General features: G+C 42.9%; 1 protein-coding gene across 4 annotated transcripts in view; it reads left to right on the top strand.

Moving 5' to 3' along the window:
* The window catches only part of dlgap2a (discs, large (Drosophila) homolog-associated protein 2a), a 355,968-nt gene that overhangs the window by 241,104 nt on the left and 87,945 nt on the right, over positions 1-26,919 (top strand). For all 4 annotated transcript variants that reach the window (XM_061895497.1, XM_061895498.1, XM_061895496.1 and 1 more), the window contains exon 3: positions 11,191-11,405. In XM_061895497.1, coding sequence (XP_061751481.1) covers positions 11,191-11,405 — 215 coding nt within the window. The remainder of the gene's footprint in view (positions 1-11,190; positions 11,406-26,919) is intronic.

Here is a 26,919-nt window from a genome sequence, read left to right as displayed (position 1 = left end):
AGGTGTGCTGGGGGTGCGGACATGCGGCGGGAGTGCTCCGCAATGGAGGTGGGCCAGGTGGTACAGGTGGCCAAACCTCCAGCACCCTCCCCTGATCCAGGGGAGACGTATTGTGTCCCGGTAAGGGTACAAGGGAGTACACACTGGGCTATGGTGGATTCGGGCTGTAAACAATGCATGATCCACCACAACCTGGTTCGACCCCGGGCGTTGAGGCACGCGACACAGGGGAGGATAATGTGTATACATGGGGATGTGCACACGTATCCCGTGGTGCCTGTCGAAATCTGGTATCGGTAGTCAAAAACATACGGTAAAAGTCGCCGTAAGCGCGCGACTGACGCACCCATTGATTTTAGGGACAAATTGGCCGGGGTTTAGCCAGCTAGTGGAACAATGTATGGGGATGCGTTCACGAGCTGTAGGGCAGGGGAGTATCCACGCAGTACTCAGTGGCAACGCGAGTTCATGCAGCGCTGTCGAGCGGGAACCGGCGGGGGCTTTGCGGGAGGGCCCCCCGGCTCCCCAGTGGAGACCCACGGAGGACTTTCCCCTCGAACAGTCCCGGGATGAAACTCTGCGCGCGGCCTGGGACCAGGTGGATTACATCGACGGTCAGCTGGTGCGCCTGGGGAAACCGCGGGTATTTCCCCACTTTTCCATTATTAGGGATAGGCTATACAGAGTCACCCGTGACACTCAAACAGGCGAAGAATACACCCAATTGTTGGTGCCAAAACTCCGCCGGGAAATGGTTTTCCAGGCGGGGCATTGCAATCCTCTCGCAGGCCACATGGGGTACGAAAAAACACTTAATCGGGTCATGGTCCGGTTCTATTGGCCAGGCATCCGGGCGGGCATACGCCGATGGTGTACTGCCTGTCCGGACTGTCAGCTGGTAAACCAGGCGGCCATCCCAAAAGTCCCGTTGCGGCCATTACCGCTCATAGAGGTCCCATTCGATAGAATCGGAATGGACCTCATCGGACCATTTCACCCGAGCACCCGGGGATATCGATTTGTGTTAGTTCCTAGTGGATTACGCAACCCGATATCCCGAAGCAGTGCCGCTGCGCTCCATCTCTGCAAAGAGTGTAGCACAAGCACTCTTTTCGGTCATCTTCCGGGTAGGGATTCCGAAAGAAATCCTTACCGACCAGGGCACGTCCTTTATGTCGCGCACGATAAAGGAATTATACGGGTTACTGGGAATTCAATCTATTCGCACCAGCGTTTACCATCCACAAACGGATGGCCTGGTGGGAAGATTGAATAAGACACTGAAAACAATGATCCGTAAATTCATACACGAGGACAAACCTAATTGGGATAAACGGTTGGATCCCTCGATGTTCGCGATGAGGGAGGCACCCCAGACCTCCCTCGGTTTTACGCCCTTTGAGTTACTTTACGGCAGGAGGCCACGCGGCATGCTGGACCTTATTAAAGAAAGCTGGGAGGAGGGCTCCAGCCGCAGTAAAAATGAAATTAAATACGTATTGGACATGCGAGCAAAACTTCACAAGGTGGCGCACTTATTACGGGGAAATTAACTCCGCGCCCAGCAACGGCAACAGCGCACGTACAATCGGGGGACCCAGCTGAGGAAATTTTCACCGGGAGAAAAAGTACTTGTACTACTCCCAACCTCCAGCACTAAATTACTGGCTAAGTGGCAAGGGCCCTTTGTGGTCACACGGCAGACTAGCGAGGTAGATTACGAGGTCCGGCGCTCGGACCGGGGCGGAGACAGGCAAATTTACCACGTGAACCTGCTGAAGGCATGGAGGGAGGCCGAGCCTGTCTCCATGGTGACAGTAGTGAAGGAGGAGGAGGAGCTGGGGCCGGAGATCCCGCGCTCCGCCTCTCCCCCTCCTCTTCCTTGTGATGACCAGCTCACATTGGCACAAAGAGCGGAGGTTGCTGAATTACAGCGGCGCTATTCAGATGTGTTCTCCGCGCGGCCCGGGCGCACGAACCTCATCTGCCATCGCATTGAGACCAGCCCCGGGATTACCGTGCGGTCTCGCCCCTATAGGCTTCCCGAGCACAAGCGTAAAATGGTGCGGGACGAATTAAAAACCATGCTGGAGTTGGGAGTAATAGAAGAGTCCCACAGTGCATGGTGTAGTCCCATCGTGCTAGTAGGGAAGAAAGATGGGTCTATACGCTTCTGTGTGGATTACCGCAAGGTGATGGAGGTGTCACGTTTCGACGCGTACCCAATGCCTCGGGTCGACGAGCTCCTCCTTAACCAAGGGCTACTGACAGATTCCCTTATCGCCAGAGTCCCGGGAAAAGACGGCCTTCTCCACTCCAGAAGGCCTATACCAATTTGTGCCACTCACGTTTGGCTTGTTCGGTGCGCCCGCGACGTTCCAGCGCCTCATGGACCGGGTGCTGCGACCCCACGCGGCCTATGCAGCCGCATACCTGGATGACATCATCATCCAGGGTAAGAGCTGGGAAGAACATCTGAAGCGGGTGGGGGCGGTGCTTGAGTCCTTGAGGCGGGGGGGGGCTCAACGCCAACCCCGGGAAATGTTCAATTGGTCGGAGGGAGGTACAGTATCTGGGGTACCACTTGGGGGGGGACAAGTGCGACCACAGATTGGAAAAACGTCGGCGATCGCAGCATGCCCGCCCCCCAAGACGAAAAAGGAGGTGAGGCGGTTTTTGGGCATGGCCGGGTACTACCGCCGCATCATTCCCCGATTCGCGGACTTCACCGGCCCACTGACCGACCTCACCCGAAAGGGTGTGCCAGAACTGGTCCAGTGGACGGAGCAGTGCCAGCAGGTGTTCGAACAGGTAAAATCTGCACTCTGCGAGGAGCCGGTAATGTGCATGCCTAACTTCTCCATCCCTTTCTGTCTGCAGGCGGATGCATCGGAGCGGGGACTGGGGGCGGTGTTGTCGCAGCAGGTGGGGGGCGTCTTCCGCCCCATCCTATACATCAGCCCGAAGCTCTCGGACCGGGAGGCGGGATACAGTACGGTGGAGAGAGAGTGCCTCGCAGTCCGATGGGCGGTCGGGGCCCTCCGGTATTACCTGTTGGGGCGCCCCTTCAGCCTCTGCTCGGACCACAAGCCGCTCCAATGGCTCCACCGCGTGAAGGATGCCAACGCGCGGATCACCCGGTGGTACCTCGCGTTGCAACCCTATAACTTCCGGGTGGTCCACCGGCCGGGTACGCAGATGGCCGTGGCTGACTTCCTCTCTCGCCCCTCCACGGAGGTGGGGGGGAGTGGTCGCGGCCGGACGGGTGCCCGGCCTTAAACTGGCGGTGAAGGCATGTGGAGGGGCATGGTCGACGCATTCCCTGCGGGCGGGGCATGTGCAGGAGCCGGCTGTGAAGCGATGACAGGTGAGGAGATTTCTCAGCTGGAACGAGTCATCTAATCACCTGTCTCTTTATCAGGAGCGCTGGAGACCAGGAGAGGGGGAGAGAGAGAGACGCGACCAGGGGGCTGGGAACGCTTGCACTGCTGAAAAGCAGGAACGAACAAGGGAAAAGATTTTATGTTGAAAGACCTGAAAATATTTTGTGTTGTAAGATTAAAATTCTGTATACTTGGAATCATCCTGTCTGAGCTTTCTGGTGGTACCCCGCACCTCAACGGCAGCGAGTGTCACAGTTTGACTTAAAGAGGGAAAAGAACAACATGGTCATCGATGAAAGCAAATTAATCAGTCTATGAAGCGTTACTGTAAATGTTCTATTTTCATCAGAAATGTTTATCTTTTTTTTATCCATCCATTGCTAGCTTACCTGGGGTTGACCATTAAAAACAATACAATTGCTTGGCAGCAAGAGATGACGGACAGGGGCTGTGACATACACGAATCCCTTAGGGGTGATGGACGGCTGGGCAGCGCCAAAAGAGCTGCAGCCTTACACCGTAGCCCCCACTCCCCCGTCTGTTGCATGTCTCGAGATGTATGTTGTAATATGTATATGTGCTTTGATATGGAGGTTTTTCTCTCACTCCAGACTGGGCCCTCTTAGGAGCCCAGTCTAGATTGTATTTTTTTTTTACTCATCCTCCCCCAGTGTTTACTTTTTTCCCATCTTTTACGGGGCGCCTTGTGGCGACCCATCAGCGTTCCTTTTCTGTCACCCTGTACACTGTTTGTCTAATCTTAAACGGGTTTGTGCTGTAAACAAAGTTTCATTGTACTTGTGCAATGACTATAAAGACCTACCTACCTACCTACCTTCGATCGACAATATATCAAAATGTTCTATTATCAAATGATAAGATACCAGAACTCTCCAAAATAATAACTGTTGGATTAAAAATAACTAAATCAATTTAATTGATGGGCAGCACGGTGGAAGAGGGGTTAGTGCGTCTGCCTCACAATACAAAGGTCCTGAGTAGTCCTGGGTTTAATCCCGGGCTCGGGGTCTTTCTGTGTGGAGTTTGCATTTTCTCCCCGTGACTGCGTGGGTTCCCTCTGGGTACTCCGGCTTCCTCCCACTTCCAAAGACATGCACCTGGGGATAGGTTGATTGTCAACACTAAATTGGCCCTAGTGTGTGAATGTGAGTGTGAATGTTGTCCGTCTATCTGTGTTGGCCCTGTGATGAGGTGGCGACTTGTCCAGGGTGTACACCAAGTCCTGCCCTATTGTAGCTTTGATAGGCACCAGTGCCCCCGGTGACCCCAAAGGGAATAAGCGGTTGAAAATGGATGGATGGAGGTATTTAATTAAGTAACCATTATTTGTTGACATTTTGTTTCAAAGCCAAAGGGAGCCACAGCGGTGTCATGAAAGAGCCGCATGTGGCTCCAGGGCCGCGGGTTGCAGACTCCTGACCTAGGCCTACTAAACTACTGGATTTAAATGTTTATCCTTAGGGTGGTACGTGTAAAGCCGAGTTGTCCTGAAGTGGTACACTGTGAAAAAAGTTTGAGAACCACTGGTCTAATGATTTTTAAAATATTGAGGATATCTGTATTGCATGTATGGTGGCATGTCTTACAAAATAATCTGAGCACAACTCATATGGGCACCAAAATGTAATTGAAAAAAATGTCAACCAGAAGGTGTCCTAATTTAATCTGCATAGTATAAACACGATAAAATTGAAATTACATATATATATATATATATATATATATATATATATATATATATATAAATGTTAAAGTACCAATGATTGTCAGACACACACTAGGTATGGCGAAATTTGTCCTCTGCATTTTACCCATCCCCTTGTTCACACCCTGGGAGGTGAAGGGAGCAGTGGGCAGCAGCGGTGCCGATACTGTATATATAGACTATCTAATCCAATCCACTTTATTTATATAGCACATTTAAACAACAATAATGTTTACAAAGTGCTGCACAGCCATGTTAAAAACAATATTAAAAAACAATATTATGCTCCACCAATGACTGAATAAAAACAAAAAATAAATAAATATAAAACCAATATAAAAACAATATAAAAATAAATATGATTAAAAACAATTTTAAAGGGTAAAATCAATTAAAACAGTAAAATAAAAATCCAAGTGTATAAAAAACACAGAGGACAACAGAGAACAGAGGACCACTCAACTCACGTAGTGTTAAAAGCCAAAGAATAAAAGTGGGTCTTAAGACGAGACTTAAAACACTCCACTGTGGAAGCAGTTTGAACATGGAGGGGCAGAGTGTTCCAGAGCTTAGGGACGACCACAGAGCAGGCCCTGTCTCCCCGGATTTTAAGTCTGGTCTTGGGCACCACGAGCTGGAACTGGCTCTCGGACCTCAGAGCGCGCGCAGGATTGTAAATTTGGATGAGGTCCGAGATATACTGAGGTGCCAGTCCATGTAAAGATTTAAAAACAAACAGCAATGTTTTAAAATCAATTCTAAAATGAACAGGGAGCCAGTGCAAACTCTGAAGAATTGGGGTTATATGCTGGCGTTTCCTGGCCCCTGTTAAAAGTCGTGCTGCCACGTTCTGGACTAACTGCAACCAGGAGAGAGCTTTTTGGCTAATGCCAGCATAAAGTCCATTGCAATAGTCCAGGCGACTTGAAATAAAACCATGCACGACTTGTTTAAAAAGGTTAGAAGATAAAAACGGTTTAACCTTTACTAAAAGACGAAGGTGATAAAAACACGATTTTAAAACGCCATTGACTTGTTTGTCAAGTTTAAAATCGCTGTCTATAGTGACGCCAAAGCTGGTGACTTTGCGGCGCACGTAATTTTGCAATGGTCCCAAGTCAGTGAGGGCCGGTCCAAAAACTGAAATTTCCGTTTTTCCCTCATTCATTATTAAAAAATTCTGTGCTAACCAAGCCTTGACGTCACATAGACAGTTGAGAAGGGGTGTCAGACAGACAACATGTTGGTCCTGCATTGAGGTGGCGACTTGTCCAGGGTGTACCTGCCTTCCGCCCGATTGTAGCTGAGATAGGCACCAGCGCCCCCCGCGACCCCAAAGGGAATAAGCGGTAGAAAATGGATGGATTGATGGATATATATATATATATATATATATATATATATATATATATATATATATACTGTATATGTTATTGCTGATAAATTAGCTGTGTCAGGCTGGTTTATTCTCCACATTTCCAGAGTATAAAGAGGCGATTGTGTTCACTGACTCCACCTGATTAAGTAGGAATAAAAACGTTTTAACAGGATATAATTACTCTACTCTACTGTATGCCCACATGACAATCTTACTTTAAGTGTGATTTTACAGAAAACAGTCCTATTTCACTTTTAAATAAGCCATGGGAAATTGGTGTTCTTGCTTTAAGTAGTATTGTCTCTAATATATGTCATGAGCCAGATTGTTGATGTTTGAATTCAGTTTATCTACATGTAATACGCCATGTCATTTTCTTGAATACGCGAATCTGATGGCACACAGCATCTGGATTATTTTACAATAAAAATGGTTTCTCGAACTTTGATCACATCAGTGCTGTTGCGTGGGCATTTCTGTCAAAAGCTACTTTTCTTTTTGTGACTGAAGACTGCAGCACCGGGTGTTGTAGTTAAAGAAATATGTACCAATGTAAGAAAAATATAGCTTGGTAGGCTTGCTTTCTGCTGAGGCTGATGCATTTGCTATAATGTTAAAATGATGGATAGAACACCTATCCACACAATGAGAAATGGTGAAAATTCACCATGTCATATTTTGTGCAGATAAATGTCAAGCTAAACATTCTGACCGGTTGCACAATGTCTGAAAATTGTAACATAGTGCATTTTAAAGAATAACTGTAAACATGGTAATGCTCAGTATGAAGGTCTCTTACAGATCATATTTGCTGAGTGTGTGTGTGTGCGTGTGCGTGTGCGTGTGTGTGTGCGTGTGCGTGTGTGTGTGTGTGTGTGTGTGTGTGTGTGCGTGTGTGTGTGTGTGTGTGTGTGTGTGTGTGTGTGTGTGTGTGTGTGCGTGCGTGTGTGTGTGCGTGTGTGTGTGTGTGTGTGTGTGTGTGTGTGTGTGTGTGTGTAGACAAATAACCTGACTACCGGTGTTCATCCAATTCTTGTCAAAGTAATTGAACTCTGTTGTTGCAAAGCAAAATGTATGTGTGCCTGTATGCCAGTGTGTTGTCAATAGTGTGTTATGAGTTTATGAATAATCATTAGTGCATGGCAGGATTAGATGACGTGAGCCCAGCAAATTTGTATCAGGCGAATAACCGTCTTCCCTATTGACACCTATTAAGTCAGAGCAGTGCCACATGCTACATAATGATTATGCACAATTAGGAAGTCACATTTTTACTGGCACCTTGCAATGTGATTTATCAAGCAGGAAACTGTTGGCCCTGCTATGAGGTGGAGACTTGTCCAGGGTGTACCGCGCCTTCAGCCCGAATGCAGCTGAGATTGGCTCCAGCAACCCCCCCCCCCCCCCCACACACACACACACACACACCCTAAAGTGACCCCGAAAGGAACAAGCGGTAGAAAATGGATGGATTGATGGAAACTAATTTGAGACCGCTGTTTTGCATCTGTATTCAGTATGTTTGAAATGTTATTGCAAGGGCTGCTGGCTGCCCTGCAAACAGTTATATTGCTGTCTCCCGTTAGCAATATGACAAGAGACAGAGAGAATCTTCCGTTTTCGTGTTGACAATCAAAAATATGTTTTTTTCTGTATATCATCGGCCCAGCAATTCCATATTTGAGCTGATGAATGACATAAGGGCTAATTTGGAGACATGTGTCCGCTGGTGCTTTTTTAATGCCATTATTTTTTTAAATAGGAGATATGTCAATACATCCCCTATATGAAAACAAATCGATTTCAATGTGGATTTTATTGAGGCTTGATCATTCAGGCACGTGCTCACAGTTAGTGTCTGGTGTAGTGTTATAGATCGCAGCTTCAAAAATGCCTAAGAAAAGTGGTACTCGTTATAGTTGTCTGCTGCATGTTTTAAAACATAGCACAACAGGTAGTAGTACAATGTGGAAGGAAGAGTGTCTTCATGGTGACAGCCTCACACTCGCAATATCCTCATTTAAATAGGGCGGTCTGCAACACTTTTGCACTTGTTATCAATTGAAGACACAGTCTTAGGCCATGTCTACACTAAGTCGTTTAACCCCTTAAACAAATAATTATTTAGCCTAAGCCCCGTTTCAGCCACACTAAACCATCGTTTAAGATCCCCCTCCTCGGACAAATTTTTACACGGCTAAGTGCTCCGTGTATTTCTTGAATCTGCGGCACTTAGCTTTGTATGGACTCATTGATCGTTTACAAAATGAGTTCGGAGAGGAAGTTACGCCAGAAAGACCGCGCTCACACAGGAAGTGATGTCAGAAAGAACGCGCCACAGCCAGCTTCATAATAAAGCTGTTTCTTTACTCGGAGGTAAACACTGGAAATTGGGAGGCGAGTCATCCAGACATGCCCGTGTTTCTCCTTCTTCTACATGTACAGACACTTTTGGAAATCACACATAAATACCTTAAGAGAAAGCAATTGCAGCTATTTGGGATACAACACTTCTCAGACGGCAAGAGAACTTTCTAATATCCAGATCAGCTGTGAATTTACTTAGCGAAAAACTTTGTCCATTTGTCGAAGGAGTGACAATGAGAATTTGAGCTCCCGTGGATGTGATAAAAAAGGTAGCGTGTGCTTTGTATCACCTGGCCGTCGAGGGAAGACTACGAAAAACTGACTCACGGACTCACCATCTCAATAAACTCACCAAAAACGAATGGACAATGAAGGTGAAGGCAAACGAGTGAGGAGTGTCCTGACCAGATATCTATATCCCGAGATTGATTGGTGTAAAATTTTCTTTATCATATTGTGTTCTTTCGTGTCCAATATAGATTTGATTAATTTATGATGGCTCAGGTGTGATTCACTACAATAGGGCCCTACAGTGCACTGGATTCCAGTTAATTGAAACACCACAACACTGGATGTTGTTCAGATAAGTTACATTTATGATCTTGTACACAAAGCAACACTGGAAGTGACTATGACGTGTGCATTTTCCGCGCATGCGTACTAGGCCGCGTTGCGCTGGGGGACAAAGGGGTGCGGGGGTCTTAAACTGTGGCATTGTTGTGTGTGGACATGGATAATGTTAGGTGTGATTTACCCTGGATAACCTTATCTGGCGTAGTGTAAACAGGGCCTTAGTAGATCAACCACATCACGCACAATAATAGTACATGCAATTTTATAGTTTCCACATTTGGCCCATAGTCTTCTATTCACAAATTTTCTGCTTGATGCATGAGTTATGTGTAAAAACCAAAGGACAGTTTGTTGTTCTTTGTGAATTAGACGATCCAAACAAAAACAAGCATTTATTTGCCAGTAGTTATTCTTGCCAACAAAGACAATTCAAATCAAATCAAACTGTATTCATATAGCCCAGGCAAGTGGCAAACAATGAATTGAAAAATAAAAGAACAAAACACATTTGTAAAACACTCATGCCCACACACATACGCACACATTCCCGCACACACTCACACATTGACATCACTATTGACAATAACAAAAAAAAACATGGCACGGCACTAAGGATTGAGGAGTTCGCCACACTGGAGAATATCTCAAAATAAAATACCATCTAAAAAATTGGTATAAAACATATGATAAAATATAAATAATAGATAGTTAATAAAAGTTGATGTTTTTTTAAACATAAAATCAAGAGAATGTTAGCAGTAATGATATAAATACATAAAGTACAAAAATTGTCAGACCTAGACATGGATTTGGTTGACTCCTTGGACGCAGAGGGATTACAGGACGAGCCAGGCGAGAGTTCAGGTACATAATGTTTTAATTATACTCAAAATACAAGAAGGCAAAACAAAAAGCACGCTCGATGGCGGATAATAATCTATGCTAAAACTTAGAACAAAAACAGCACAATGGCAATACAATCTACAAAACAAAAAAAGATACTATCAAAAACATAATTACAAACAAAAAATTACTGTGACAAAAATGGGAGGCATAAACAGCAAGGTGCGTGGCAGGGGATCAATGGCATGGACCAATGAGCAGCAAAGGTCGTAGAATACAATGAAAGTTAATGTTCCCAGACTGATGGACAGAAAGAAAATTACTTAAGTAGTGGCTTTGATAATTAGGAACAGGTGCGGGACTGAGGGCAGGGGCGTGACCAGGAGGGCAAGGTGAAAATCAATGAGTTGTCATGGTAACAAAACAAACCAGGAAGTAAAAAATCGGAACAAGAGTCCAGAAAACAAAACAAAACATGATCAAACATAAAACCAGATTTACAGGCGTGACAGAAAATAACCAAACAAAAACCTGATCAGTAGAAAGCCTGAATAAAAGAGGGTGTGCCCAGCCTATCAACGGAAATTGTAATGCAAGTTGTGTGTTTTCCAGTAGTACGGCCATTCCACCAATTCCATGCCATTTCCTTGTTGAAACTAAAAATAAACTTTCACCTCTCAATCGGATATTGAATGTGGTGAAAGTTGCAACAAGCTCATTGACTTACCACCAATGATTCTCTTTTTTGTTTCTATTACCAATAATTTACGGTGGCCCAATAGGGTCAAAAATGCTACTGGACTGATGGAAGAAACCTGGAAAGCGCTAAATGTCCACTGGTTAGTCAGCAAAAACACTTGACTAGGGGCATTGAATGGGTGACTATAAACATAAACTAACAATGAAATGCCCTTCCCTAGGTGCCCCAGGATGAATGGGAAGGTTACCCCGGCGACGGGAAAGATGACGAGATTCCGTGTCGTCGAATGCGGAGCAGCAGCTACGTCAAAGCCATGGGGGATGAAGAGAGTGGAGAGTCGGATTCCAGCCCTAAGACATCTCCCCAGAAGTTGGTGCGGCCAGATGCGCTAATCAAGGCCATCATCAGACCCAGAGAGCTGCTGGACTCTCACAGGTACAACTCTTCTGCTTGCATGATGCTACTAATACATTTGATTGTGGGATCAAATTAACAATCCATTTCAGCAGGAACCAGTATGATGGTCATTATAACATTGCTAAAAAAAAAAAAAATCCATGCTTCTATGTATGTGTGGACACCGAATGTTTCATGGCTAATAGGGAAAGCTTTGTTGTTCCTTTATCAGCCAGTAATGACCATTATCATTAATCATCATCATTCCAAATTTGGTTAAAACTACTTTTTTCTAAAATGTAAAAACCTTCATAAGGTTTTTGCATGCAGCATGTCACTTGTAAAGTCTCCAATATTTTGTATGGAAAAAACCTTTGGCTTTTTAAAGATGGAACAATATATCCAGATGGTGTGATTGTAAACCAATTCCCTCTTGCCTGCATACACTCCTATCGATCCATTATTGTAAGCAAGGTAGATGGTGCACTCCATCATCACAAAGCGCACAATATTTACATAATTATGTCTTAGTTTCACCAATAATGTGTTTGTTCAATCGTTAACAATACAAAACCCAAAACCAAAATACAGAATACAATATTTTGCAAATCCTTTTCAACTTTTATTCAATTGAATAGACGGCAAATACAAAATATTTAATGTTCTAAACTTATTTTTTTTTTTGCAAATAATTATTAAACTGGAATTTAATGGCAGCAACAAGTTGCGAAAATGTTAAGGGAATTTTTACCACTGCGTTAGATGGCCTTTCCTTTTAAAAACACTCAGTAAACGTTTGGGAACTAAGGAGACCAATTTTTTAAGGTTTTCAGGTGGAATTCTTTTCCATTCTTGCTTGATGTTGTTCAACAGTCCGAGGTCTCCGTTGTTGTATTTTAAGCTTCATAATCTGCCACACATTGTCGATGGGAGACAGGTCTGGACTACAGGCAGGCCAGTTTAGTCATCGCATTCTTTTACTATGAAGCCACGCTGTGGTAACACAAGGCTTAGCATTGTCTTGCTGAAATAAGCAGTGGCGTCCATGATAACGTCGCTTGGATGACAACACATGTTGTTTAAAAACCTGTATGTACCTTTCAGCATTAATGGTAAGTGTGAGTTACCCATGCCTTGGGCATTAATACACCCCCATACCATCACAGATGCTGGCTTTTGAACTTTGCACCTATAACAATCCGGATGGTTCTTTTCCTCTTTAGGACACAACATCCACAGTTTCCAAAAACAATTTGAACTGTGGACTCCTCAGACCACAGAACACTTTTTCCCTTTGCATCAGTCCATCTTGGAAGAGCTCGGGCCCAGTTAAGCCGGCTGCGTTTGTGGGTGATGTTGATAAATGGCTTTGGCTTTGCATAGTAGAATTTTAAATTGCACTTATAGATGTAGCGACATACTGTAATTACTGAAAGGGATTTTCTGAAATGTTTTTGAGCCCATGTGGTGATAATCTTTACACACTGCTGTCTTTTTTTCAAGCAGTACCGCCTGAGGGATTGAAGGTCCGTAATATAATCGCTTATGTGCAGGGATTTCTCCAGATTCTCTGACGCTTTCGTTGATATTACTGATCGTAGATGGTGAAATCCCTAAATTCCTTGCAATCGCTCGTTGAGAAATGTTGTTCTTAAACTGTTGGACAATGTGCTCACGCATTTGTTCACAAAGTGTTGACCCTCGCCCCATCCTTGTTTGTGAATGACTGAGCATTTCATGGAAGCTGCTTTTATACCCAATCATGGCACCCACCTGTTATTCACCTGTGGGATATTCCAAATAAGTGTTTGATGAGCATTACTTAACTTTCTCTGTCTTTTTTGCCACTTGTGCCAGCATTTTTGAAACATGTCGCAGGCATCAAAGTCCAAATGAGCTAATATTTGCAATTATGCACTATGAGATGTAAAAGTGAAACATAATTTTGTCCAATGCTGCCACAAATAGATTGGTTGTATTGAACCCTTTTTTCTATCATCTCATCCTGGTTGCCAAATATTGGCGCTGTTTGTGAATACTTGGAGCTCTGATGATGTTATGATGTCTGTGTTGAGTGAACAGTAAAGTATTCCATGCTGGGTTTTCCGTTAACAGAAGGAAACAACTTTATTATTGAACTTTGACAGCAAAGTTGATATAATCTTAAATTTCATAACATTTTATAACTGAAAAATTTAAGTTACAGTAAAATTCCTTACAAATATTAACAAAAGCCCAGGCCATAGTCTTGTGGCATGAATGGTAATATCCATAGACATGTTGGAAATAATTTCCACTTCAATTTGACCATGTCCTTGTTCCAAACGCCCCTCAGTAGAATGTGTCTTGGACTTTCACTAGAATTATAACAGTGGATGAATTAGTTGTGGCGAATGCAATACGTAAAAATCTATTTCAAAACTTTTCTGACCAACGTCAAGAAAAAATGGGCAAATAAAACTGAACAGCAGAATAAGAGCAAAGGTCAGGAAATATTTAAGAAATACAGAATTATTGAAAATCAAATTAATTAATGTATTGAGTCCGCTTACTAATATATGTAAAATAGCTGAGGTCCCATGAGTTAGTTTACATACTGAGAATAAATTGAAAATTCCGCTGTGAGTGGTTCATGCCACCCACCCACTGTGATTGTGAAATGCTTTACTAAACAAGCTAATTTAATGGCTTGAAGTCACAATCTCACTGCACTGCATAATAATTTATCAACAAACAGTTGACAAAAAAAAAAAAGAATCAAGATCCAGAGGATTTTTTGAAATCCAATTATTTTGAGCTCATTTAAAAGAGCATGACCTGCTGGAGAAATGTGTGTCCAATGTGCTCAGATAACCACGTTTTGGTGAGCAGTGTGCATATTATTCCTGGGTTGTTGTAGGTTAACTGTGTGTACACTGTGGGTATACTGTAGGCCAGTGGTTCTTACATGGGGTTACGCGTACCCCAGGGGGTACTTGAAGGTATGCCAAGGGGTACGTGAGATTTTTTTTAAATATTCTAAAAATAGCAACAATTCAAAAATACTTTAGAAATATTTTCATTGAATAATACCTCAACAAAATATGATTGTAAGTTCATAAACTGTGAACAAAGAATACAGCAATGCAATATTCAGTGTTGACAGCTAGATTTTTTTGTGGACATGTTCCATAAATATTGATGTTAAAGATTTCTTTTTTTGTGAAAAAAAGGTTTAAATTATGTTCATGAATCCAGATGGATCTCTATTACAATCCCCAGAGAGGGCACTTTAAGTTGATGATTACTTCTATGTGTAGAAATCTTTATTTATAATTGAATCACTTGTTTAGTTTTGGTTATTTTTATATCTTTTTTCCAAATATTTTTTTTCTTTTTTTTTTTGTCATGAGATAAGGGGTTTTTTTGGGGTTGGTGCACTAATTGTAAGGGTATCTTGTGTTTTTTATGTTGATTTAATTTAAAAAAAAAAAAAGATTAAAAAAATTATAAAAAATTACTCTGCGGCCCGGTACCAATCGAGCCGCGGCCCGGTACCGCGGCCCGGTGGTTGGGGACCACGGGGCTAGAGTATACAAATGAGTTTTAAGATGAGACTTAAATGCTTCTACTGAGGTAGCATCTCTAATTGTTACCGGGAGGGCATTCCAGAGTACTGGAGCCTGTATAGAAAAAGCTCTATAGCCCGCAGACTTTTTTTGGGCTCTTGGAATCACTAATAAGCCGGAGTCCTTTGAACGCATATTTCTTGCCGGGACATATGGTACAATACAATCAGCAAGATAGGATGGAGCTAGACCGTGTAGCATTTTAAACGTAAGTAGTAAAACCTTAAAGTCACATCTTAAGTGCACAGGAAGCCAGTGCAGGAGAAGTGAAGGGATTTATATTTATATAGCGCTTTTTCTCTCATGACTCAAAGCGCTTTAAAAAGTGAAACCCAATATCTAAGTTACATTTGAACCAGTGTGGGTGGCACTGGGAGCAGGTGGGTAAAGTGTCTTGCCCAAGGACACAACGGCAGTGACTAGGATGGCAGAAGCGGGGATCGAACCTGCAACCCTCAAGTTGCTGGCACGGCCACTCTACCAACCGAGCTATACCGCCAGGTGAGCCAGTACAGGCGTAATGTGATCAAACGTTCTTGTTCTTGTTAAAAGTCTAGCAGCCGCATTTTGTACCAACTGTAATCTTTTAATGTTAGACATGGGGAGACCCGTAAATAATATGTTACAGTAATCGAGACGAGACGTAACAAACGCATGGATAATGATCTCAGCGTCGCTAGTGGACAAAATGGAGCGTATTTTAGCGATATTACGGAGATGAAAGAAGGCCGTTTTAGTAACGCTCTTAATGTGTGACTCAAACGAGAGAGTTGGGTCGAAGATAATACCCAGATTCTTTACCCAGATTCTTTACTGAGTCGCCTTGTGTAATTGTTTGGTTGTCAAATGTTAAAGTTGTATTATTAAAAAGATGTTGGTGTCTAGCAGGACCGATAATCAGCATTTCCGATTTTTTGGCGTTGAGTTGCAAAAAGTTAGCAGACATCGATTGTTTAATTTCATTAAAACACGCCTCCAGCTGACTACAATCTGGCGTGTTGGTCAGCCTTAGGGGCATGTAGAGTTGGGTGTCATCAGCATAACAGTGAAAAAAAATATATCCATCGTCATGTCTTTCATAATGATTGGGAACGATAGGTAGAATTCCCCAAAAAAGTGCAGTTCCCCTTTAAAAGAGGTTATGCTGTGATTTTTAATCTGCATTTTAAATACTTTCCTGTGGTCTACATAACCGGTTATGGTGGTGCTTTAGTCAAAATGCTGCATACATTTTGCTTTCCATACCAATCTACAAGCTGTATTCTAACCGACTCTCGAGTCAATCAATCATCCATCAAAATGTACTTATATAGCCCTCAATCGCAAGTGCCTCAAGGAACTTGTGCCTCATACCACAACGGCCTCCCTGGATCTGAATCCACATCCGGGCAGAGAAAAACTCAACCCACAGACCAAAGACTACAGGTGATTGACATCACCAACTGATGCACAGAGGAGTGGTCCACTTTGTGCATCCTCCGTGGAAACTGATTCGTGGTCACCTTATAACCTTTCCACACAGGAGAGGTTGCGCAGAGCGAAAAAGAGAAACATCAGGTCAACTGGTCTAAAAAAGGGTGTATTTAAAAATTGAAGTATATAAATTTGGTTTTTAGATGGGATTTAAAGGCTTCTACTGAGGTGGCATCTCTAACTGTTACCAGTTGGGTATTCAAGAGTTTTGGAGCCCAAATAGAAATTCGCTACAGCCCGCAGACTTGTTTTGGGCTGTGATAACCACTAATAAGCCGTAGTTCTTAGAAAGAAGATTTCTGGCCGGGACATACTGTATGGTACAATACAATCAACAAGATTGGATGGAGCTAGACCGTTTAGTATTTTATACATAAGTAGTAAAACCTTTAAAGTCACATTTTAAGTAGAAAGTAAGTCAGTGTTGGTGAGCCAACATAGGCGTAATATGATCAAACTTTCTTGTTCTTGTCAAAAGTCTAACAGCCGCACTTTGTACCAAATGTAATCGTTTAATGCTAGACATAGGGAGACCTGAAAATGATATGTTACAGTAATCAAAACAAAAATTTGCTTTTTTGTTCAAATTGGGAACAGCAACAGATTTTAGCTTCCAACCTTACATGTACAAGCCAGCATCTGATCCGGAGTGAAAGGAAACGAAGAGGAAAAAACAAAACCAAGCCTTGAAATTAAAGCACCTCCCTTAGCTTTTTCTTTTAATGCCTTTCAGTAATTGTTATTTGGTTTAAATTCTTTATGCTCTGTCATCCATTTATTTTTGTACAGCACTTGGTCCTTCCACCATTTAATTGGGTGCTCTCATTTTAAAAGGCACTTTTTTTGTGTGTTTCCCCTTTGAGACCGGAACTTAGGTTTTTGGGCAGAAAAAATGTTTTCTTGTCGGCCGTCTCAATGCTGTTTAGAAAAGTTTTGTGTCGCGACAACAGCTACATTACACACCACAGAGCAAAGAGAGTTAAGTACATCTAAAAAGTATTGACATTTCCTGCAGTTGATATGTCAGCCTAGGCAATAGAATAACCAACAAACCAATAAAAAGCATTTTTGATCATCACACCATGAACATATTTTTGTTTGGACTACAAACACAGCTAGATGATTAAAAATGGTGGACTCACGCATGTGTCATCTAGTAAATATTTACCATATATGGAGATATTCGCTGACATCACAATTTGCCATATGTCACACATCAGGGAAAAATTCAAACAGCTCATTGTTATTGTTGTTAATTATCACAACAAAGCTGCCATGGTATGAATCCACATTTATGGCACTTATGGGGATCCAAAATACATAAAAACAGGTGCCAACAGGCAAAAATTATGTTTTGCACAGCACATACCCCGAAAAATATAAAATCAGCACACTTGAAAGATGTTTTTTAAGCTGTTTAATTTTGTTGAAAAAAATTACAAAAAAGACATAACACGAAACTATAGCCATGTCTAATGGAACATTTCTGGCTTTAACAGGGTACTGCACTTTTGGGGGATTTTTGCCAATTGCTCGCAATCATGATAAAAGACATGACCAGTGAAGTGTGTCCTCGCTTCCTTGGTCCATGGAAGTTTATTTCCGATCACAATTAATGCATCTCTCTTGGACAGGAAAAGTCTTAGAACGTATTGCGATCTTTGACAGCCATTTAGGACTGATAAATAGCTAGAATGACACGATAAAATTTACAGAGAGTAAATAGGACAATGAAAAAGGAGGATTACCTCCCAATTCTTCAGGACAACCTAAAATCATCAGCCCGGAGGCTGGGTTTTGGGCACAGTTGGGTGTTCCAACAGGACAATGACCTCAAACACACATCAAAAGTGGTAAAGGAATGGCTAAATCAGGCTAGAATTAAGGTTTTAGAATGGCCTTCCCAAAGTCCTGACTTAAACCCCATTGAGAACATGTGGACAATGCTGAAGAAATAAGTCCATGTCAGAAAACCCACAAAATTAGCTGAACTGCACCAATTTTGTCAAGAGGAGTGGTCAAAAATTCAACCAGAAGCTTGCCAGAAGTTTGTAGATAGATGGCTACCAAAAGCACCTTATTGCAGTGAAACTTGCCAAGGGACATGTGACCAAATATTAACATTGCTGTATGTATACTTTTGACCCAGCAGATTTGGTCACATTTTCAGTAGATCCATAATAAATGAATAAAAGAGCCAAACTTCATGAATGTTTTTGTGACCAACAAGTATTTGCTCCAATCACTCTGTCACAAAAAATAAGAGATCACACTCCTAGGCCTTCCCGGTAAGGTCTATTCAGGTGTACTTGAGAGGAGGCTATGTCGGATAGTCGAACATCGGATTCAGGTGGAGCAGTGTGGTTTTAGTCCTGGTCTTGCAACTGTGGACCAACTCTATTCTCTCAGCAGGATCCTAGAGGGTGCATTGGAGTTTGCCCAACCAGTCTACACGTGTTTTGTGGACTTGGAGAAGGCATTCAACCGTGTCACTCGGGTAGTCCTGTGGAGAGTTCTCAGAAAGTATGGGGTATCGTACCGCCTGATTGTGGCGGTCCGCTCCCTGTGTGATCAATGTTAGAGCTCGGTCTGCACGCCGGCAATAAGTCGGACCTGATTACAGTGAGGTTTGGACTCTGCCAGGGCTGTCCTTTGTCACAGATTCTTTTTACAACTTTTATGGACAGAATTTCTTGGCGCAGTCGGGGCCTTGAGAGGATTCAGTTTGGTGGCTTCAGGATTAGGGCTCTGCTTTTTGCAGATGATATGGTCTTGTTTGCTTCATATGACCAGGATCTTCAGTTTGCACTAGATTACAGCTGAGTGTGAAGTGACTTGAATTAAAATCATCACCTCCAGTTCCAAGTCCATGGTTCTCGCCGGAAAAAGGTAGAGTGCCATCTACGGGTTGGGAAGGAAACTATTCCAATTGGAATAGTTCAAGTATCTGAGGGTCTTGTTACGAGTGATGTAGAAGTGGATCAAGAGATCGACAGGCGAATCGGTGCAGCGTCTGCAGTGATGCGGACCCTGTATCGGTCCATCGTGGTGAAGAAGGAGCTAAGCCGAAAGGCAAAGCTCTCAATTTACTGGTCGATCTACGTCCCTATCCTCACCTATGGTAATGCTTTGGGTTATGACAGAAAGGACAGGATTATGGGTCTAAGCGGCCGAAATTAGGCTTACTCAGTCGGGTGGCAGGGCTCTCCCTTAGAAATACGGTGAGAAGCTCTGTCATTCAGGAGGAGCTCAAAGTAAAGCCGCTTCTCCTCCTCATCGAGAGGAGCTAGATGAAGTGGTTCGGGCATATGGTCAGCATGCGCCCAGAACGCCTCCCTGGGGAGGTGTTTAGTGTGCGTTCAACTGGTAGGAGACCACGGGGGCGACACAGGACACATTGGGGGAGACTAGGTCTCCCTGCTGCCCTGAGAATGCCTCGGGAATCCCCGGAAGGAGCTGGACATAGTAGCTGCGGAGAGGTATGTCTGGGCTTCTCTGCTTAGGCTGCTACCCCCTCGACCTGACTTCGGATAAGCGGAAGAAGTTGGATGAATGGATGGAAGTATTATTCTACGAGAAATTTTCCACTCTGCCGCTGGTTATTGCCATCTGAACTGACTCCTCACCCGGGTTAACAGGCACGGTAGTTGCTTGTGTCCAAGCTTGACCGAGTTTAGTAAGTCAAGTGTAACTCAAACAGTAATCTATATTTCAAGATAGATTGATGGTGCCTTCCCTTTTAGGGTAAAGGCCATCCCTCCTCAGCAAACCTGGTTTACCCAAGAAAGAGGGCCAATTATCAATCAACGTTAGTCCCTGTTCTCTACAAAAACATCTCTACATACTCATCATTGCGTCTCGCAAGCAGGGGGCCAGAGATAAGTACTCGATGCCGAGACATCTTTCTAGTGAGATTATAAATCTGGACTATGTTCCTCTTTGTAATCTCTGACTGTCTCATCCTAGTGTCATTGGAGCCAACGTATACAACTATGTTCGCATAGCTAGTGGTGCGATTAGCCTGTCGTATGTCCTTAGTAGGCCTGTAGCGAGTCAGCTCCCTAAGTCTAGTTTCAATGTTGGGTGCTCTGGCCCTGGGAATACATCTAATTATGGCTGATTTACCCAGCTGTGATGGAGTCCCCTATGATTAAGTGTTGTGTCCGGTAGACTGGGGTGCGGGTCTAACTAAAGGCCTAAAGCTATTATGCGTCTCAGCAGGTTCACCGTGGCTTGTAGGCTGCTTACGGCTGCTACAAAGTGGGCTAATCCGCTCGCTACAGCTAACTCTAGCACACGTCCCAAAAATGTCCCCGTCTTCACCATTGTAGTTTGCGCCCTAATCAATAAGATCCTTATTTTTCTCTAACCTCTTGTTTTGGTGCATTTATCCTCCACTGTTGCCATTTCTAGTACAAAGTAGCGTACAGTTCTAACTCAAATCTGTCAGTAGACTAGCTGCCTGTGGAAGCGCTATAGACTACTGGTACAACAAAGATGACAGGCAGAAGACGCTGTTGAAGTGGAGTCACGTAAATAAGACCACTCACAAAACGGCGCATTCTGAAGAGACGGTCAGAAACCGGCTTGAAGATGGTCTGTAAAACATAATCCAGGCAACATTTTGACCAAACAACCACCATTATATGTTATGTAGACCACAAGGAAGTGTTTGAAATGTAGGGAAAAAAAATCAGAATATGCGATTTATAATTCGGTGCGCCTTTTGTATGAAAATAGACCTGAATAAACCCGCTCATCGGCAGTGCGCTTTATAATCTGGTGCACCCTATGGTCCGAAAAATTTGGTAGTTTTATTAGTTTGTAGTGTGGAATAAGAGAAAATATTTGATCAGGTGAAATCACTCGAAGAACAAATATACTTAAGAAACACACTAACCTGGTTTAAGGCATTGAACTTGAATACACCTCACGGTGATGCTTGGACTCGTCATCAGTAATAAACCCGGGGTCATAGGGTGTTTCGAGTCTTTAATCATCAGACACCCTCGCCCGAGCGACCCAGCCGGGGGTGATCAGACCCCGGCCTGTGTCCAAGTAGCGCACCACAGATCCCCCCTACGGATCCACAGCCACCAGGAGGCTTTTTCTGCGGCCTCAAGGATGTTCTTGGAGGCTTTTCTGGATTGCAGTCCTCTAATGCCAAGGATTCTGGACACACGAGTGACCAGCAAAACCCCTGCACCCAATTTCGACTGGTTCGCAGCGGGCTCTCCAGCCGTGCTTTATTTATTACAGTTTTCACGGTGAATTTGAAGGGAAAGGAAACCTTCAAATAAATCAGTTCAAGAAAGCCATTGTGTCCGTGCTATTTGGAGGGAGTTACACTTTCTAACCTCACTAATGCCTTGCATCATCTATATTAGATATATAACAACGGGCGGGTGGCGGGCGGTTGTGGCTTTGATAAAACGTTGGTTCGGGTGAATGGCGGGTGGATGACCACTTTAGTGATGCGGTTGCGGATGATATAATTGCCTATCCGCGCATCTCTAATATTTAGGGTGAAGCAGTTCAAGCACAGCCCAGCTGGAGATCAAATGTTTTCAATACATCATCGTGATTTGACTTGGGAATGATGCTGTGCCAAAAAACAATTGTGACTTGTGACTATGTGCCGGATTGTTTCACAGCAAATTATGCAAATTACAGCAAATTATGAGATACTAGCACTTTCCCTGTGGGCTTTGTATGGTTAAAGACCTCCATTTATTGCAGATGTTTGTCCTTCCTTACTCAGCCAACTGGTCTTTTGAATATTTTTCTCAAAAATGGCTGAAGGTCCCCAGTAACACCATAAAACCCAAGGTGAGTGAGCTGTTTTACCCAAATCGTAAAATATTCTCTTACATCTGCGTTATGAAGCTGTGGAAAATGTTTCATTCAGATGAGCTTGTGGTTAACTTTCTCCTAGCCATGGAGTGGCTTTACCATGGTGGCCCTATGGTGAGTGGGCTGGGTGTGTTCCATGGTGCAAAACATATGACTTTATCATACTACAGCTTTACTTGCAACACACAATGCAGATAGTGTATTGATACGGGATTAATCAATGAGTGGCATTCTCTGGGAGGGTTCAAGCAAGTATCAGGACTTCCTGGTAATGGCACCCTTGGGGGCACTCCTGGCGTTTGAAATGAATTCAATAACAAAGCTGCTCCTCTCCGCTCAATAACGCTGCAGCAGCAATCAGCGAACACGGAGTCAGGCCTCACAGCCTGGTCCATGCTGGTCAATAGATTCTTTTCAGCACAGCCCAGCAGACTCTGAGTATAAGCACTAAGCGAGTCATTATTCAGAAAGGCCTTGGAGTGCAATAACCGCCGCTGATCGTGCTCCCTGCTGTTGCATCATTTCAAATCATTCATCATTTACAGCGATTTCAAAATGGATCGTCAGGGCCAGTTTGGGGGATGTGAAAGCATTCCTCAGCACAGGGGCCTCGTACATCACATCATATTTTCAAAAGAGATATTGAAAAGGAAACATGCTTTTTCAGTAACACATCATTATGATGCCCCATTCTAATTCATAACATTTTGTCATCATATGTAATCCACTGAGGCTCAATTTAGAGAGTCACATATTTAATCGGACACTGATAAATATTGTTTGTGAAAACTGTCAGAAACTGCGAATTTACAAACAACGATTTGAGTTAATCACATCGTAAAACCAAAGTAACAGCATTGGATCACATGCTTATTCTAATGAGAGTCTATCTTTCGGCTTTGGGGCTACGTCATGTGTCTTTTGCCATGTATTCGCCATGATTATATATACATCCACGTGTATGTATGTATATATATATATATATATATATATTTTTTTTTTTTTTTTTTTTTTTTTAGTCAACACTCTTACACACACAAAAGTCTTGTTGGTGTGCCGCAAAACGTTAAGTACTATGTTGCTATGATAAAAAAAAAAAAAAAAGGAAGAACATTTTATCTTGTGTCTGTGAATATTTGTGACATTGTTGAATACTTGTGATAAACTATCAGTGGCTTCATGTAGTCACCGCTAGTCTTAGCACAGACAAGCAGTGTGAGGCAATCATTTATTGGCTTGTGTCTCAGTAGTGATTTCTCCTTCCCTGAAATAATGGTTCGCTGTGGCATCTTTTTTGGTCTCATCACAATTAAACACTTTCTGCAGAACAAACCCCGCTTCGCTGTTAAAATCCTCAAACTTAAAGGGTTGCAAGCCAGAAGCAAACTAGCTAAAACGCTATCTCAAAGGGTTTGGACATCTTTAAAGAGTTTTTGATCCCACAAAGTGATCTCTTTGACAGGCTGACATAGCTCTGGCGGGCGCAAGGTACGACAATCGTGAAGAAAAAAAACTATGGTGCCGCTTACCATTCAAGTTCTTTGAAATGTCTTTTGACATTTGAAAGAAATACTTTTTGGTGGTAGTCGGAGAGGCTGTAACAAATGTAGCTTACCACCACCTATGTGAATGTGGAGTGAATGACAGCGCTTTGAGTGTCTAGAAAAGCGCAATATAAATCTACTCATTATTATTATTATTATTATTGTTATTATTATTATTGTAGGTGAGATAGGCACCAGTGCCCCCGCGATCCCAAAGGGAATAAGCGGTGTGTATCCTCCCTTAGCCCTAGTTGACTGTACAGGTGTAACAAACTGGCACAGCTTTTATAAATATGTGTTTAAATTGTAGCGTAGGGTTGTCCCATTACCAATTATGCTATTTATTTCACCAAGAAACCATCATTACATGTTATGTAGTCTACAAGGAAGGTTTTTAAATGTATGAAAGAAATCTTGATATGACCTCTTTAAGGAACGCAGGTCAAAAAAAGTATTATAATGTGCCAAATTGCGTGTGGTGTGTGCGGACATATGTTCCATTATTTTGGAATAGTATCTGCAACTTTATTTATTGGTACCTAAAAAAAACTGTTGCCATACTGAGACCATTTTCTAATCTTTTGGCGACTTGTCCAGGGTGTACGCCGCCTTCTGCTCGATTATAGCTGAGATAAGCGCCAGCGCCCCCCGCGACCCGAAAAGGGAATAAGCAGTAGAAAATGGATGGATGGATGGATGGTTCCCTTATTTAGCTGCATGACATAGATTCCACTGTTTTCTTGTTGTAATCACAGTTATTAAAAAAACAAAACATGCGTTACGGTTACATACTGCTCCTCTCCGCAGCTGTCCGGCAGGCTAAGATGACAAACATGCAGTAAGAAATGGGCATCAATTCTGTCGAGCCAAGGTGTGTCCAAATAAGCAGCGTCAGATTATCACGAGCACTGTGCATTAGCGACTCAGTAGACAACTTTTTTTAAGTGAGCCCAATCTGCAGCGTCAGTGATGAGGATGTGACATCAAAATGGGGAGAATCATTATTGTTCGTCAGTGTGCGACTATCTGCAGCTGCAAGCCTGTGTGTGCATATGTTAGTGTGCGTGTGTGTGTGTATGCGTGTGTGCGTTAGCGTGTGTGTGTGTGTGTGTGTGTGTGTGTGTGCGTGTGTGTGTGTGTATGTGTGTGTGTGTGTGTGTGTGTGTGTGTGCGTGCGTGTGTGTGTGTGTGTGTGTGTGTGTGTGTGTGTGTGTGTGTGTGTGTGTGTGTGTGTGTGTGTGTTTGTGCGTGTGTGCGTGCGTGCGTGCGCGGTTGTGTGCGTTTGTGTGTGCGTCTTTCATCGCACTATGAGGTCACACACAGGGTCATCTTTCCATAACATCAGCAAATGATGTCCTTATGAGTTCATAAGGACAAAAAGCAGACTGGGCGCAAATGCCTGGTGATGTTTGCAGTATTACTAAAAAAAACTGATAAACCCGAGGCTGTTAAGTTATTTTTGCTAAGATTAATTAACTTCTAATGTGATTATTCATGATTAATCACCACGTTTAATAGGGCTGCAACTATTAATTGATTAAATTGGTTAATTGTGACTTCCGGGTCGCTGCTCGTGCGGTTAAACCGGCTGGCTCACAGAGCAGCTTTTAGCGTTATTTAGCATTATTATTACGTTTCTTCTACAGCTTTATATGTATATATATATATATATATATATATATATATATATATATATATATATATATATATATATATATGTATATACTGTAGGTAGTGGGCTGTTTAGAGGAATTTTTGTTAAAGTTTTCCGTAGTAGTAATATCAATAATGTTGCGTTTATTTTGCATAGTGCGCTTTAAGTAATTTAGACCTTATCTAGGAATTGATATGACGGGAATTTTCAGATTGTTTGCTTGGTGCTGCGATACACTGAACGCATCATAATTTGCCACCTCACTAGAATGCATGTCCAGCACAGGCGTGGATTCGCTCTTTAACAATGTTCCCAGGGCTCTGTGTACGTGCAGGCTGGTTTTGAAGATAATGTGCATGTCATTGTACGTCTAGTATATCAAAATAAACATAATAGAAGGTGTAATGGGCTTGTGATTGGACAAAATGTGCATGACAGGAGGTGTACGCTTTGTGTTTAGACAGACAGTTTTGAAACTACACTTTTGTGGATGGAGATTGTTTTAACTCCAAATATGTGTTTTTGAAACTCTCCCCGTGTTCTTGTGGACATGGCCTTAATCACGTCAATTACTGTATTGAAAAAATTAGTTACAGCCCAGCAGTACATAACACATGGTATACTCTCAATTCTACAGGTACATACATCAGTAAAGCAAATAAATTAAAATCAGGGTCTCTCAAAATTGGTGTGAGTGCAACCTTACTATGGTTCTTTGGGCTTGTTGGGTGGAATCAGATTCCAGACAGACGGTGTGAGCTGAATTTCCTTTTCTTTTGCAACAATTTGATGGCCTAAGGGTCAAACTACAATGTGACATTTGAAGCGAAGCAAGTGAACGAGAACCGGCTGTCAGTTAACGTCACCTCCTTCTATTTTTTTTCTCTTCCAAGCCCATTTGTGGCTCTGGCAGTTGACAGGGTTGTGTCTTTGTTCATCTCGACCATAAAGAATACATCACAGCTACAAACCATTGGGATGTCCAAAAATGAAAACAAGGCATGATTGTTCTAATGAATGATTATGGACGCCCTTCTTCTACTACTCCGTCACAAGTTTAATATTGCGTAAGAATTTTCTTGGGACTGGTTTTATTTTCTGTGCTTCAGTGAGATATGCCAATGGCATGTGGCAGATTTTAGCTTCACAGCCATGACTCACAGACTCAACCGTCACATCTAGCTTTCTTTGGCAGGATCATTATCTGTGCACATCCGAGCTCCAACTATGTCAACCCACAAGCCTTTCAATCCGTTTGATAGATTGCCATAACTGGGCGTAGCCACAGTGTGAAAAATAATTAATATCGTCATCATCCGGCAATGACAAAGTAATAACTCAGTGCTTAATCATCTGAATTAGAATGTAATCACTTCTGAAATTATCAAGGTCAAATTATGTGTCTTTGGTCCTTGGCTGTG

This window comes from Nerophis ophidion, linkage group LG03 (assembly GCF_033978795.1).
Source record: "Nerophis ophidion isolate RoL-2023_Sa linkage group LG03, RoL_Noph_v1.0, whole genome shotgun sequence".
NCBI classification, from domain to species: domain Eukaryota; kingdom Metazoa; phylum Chordata; class Actinopteri; order Syngnathiformes; family Syngnathidae; genus Nerophis; species Nerophis ophidion.
The sequence above is the reverse complement of the archived record's forward strand: the minus strand, read 5'-3'. Positions and strand labels throughout refer to the sequence as shown.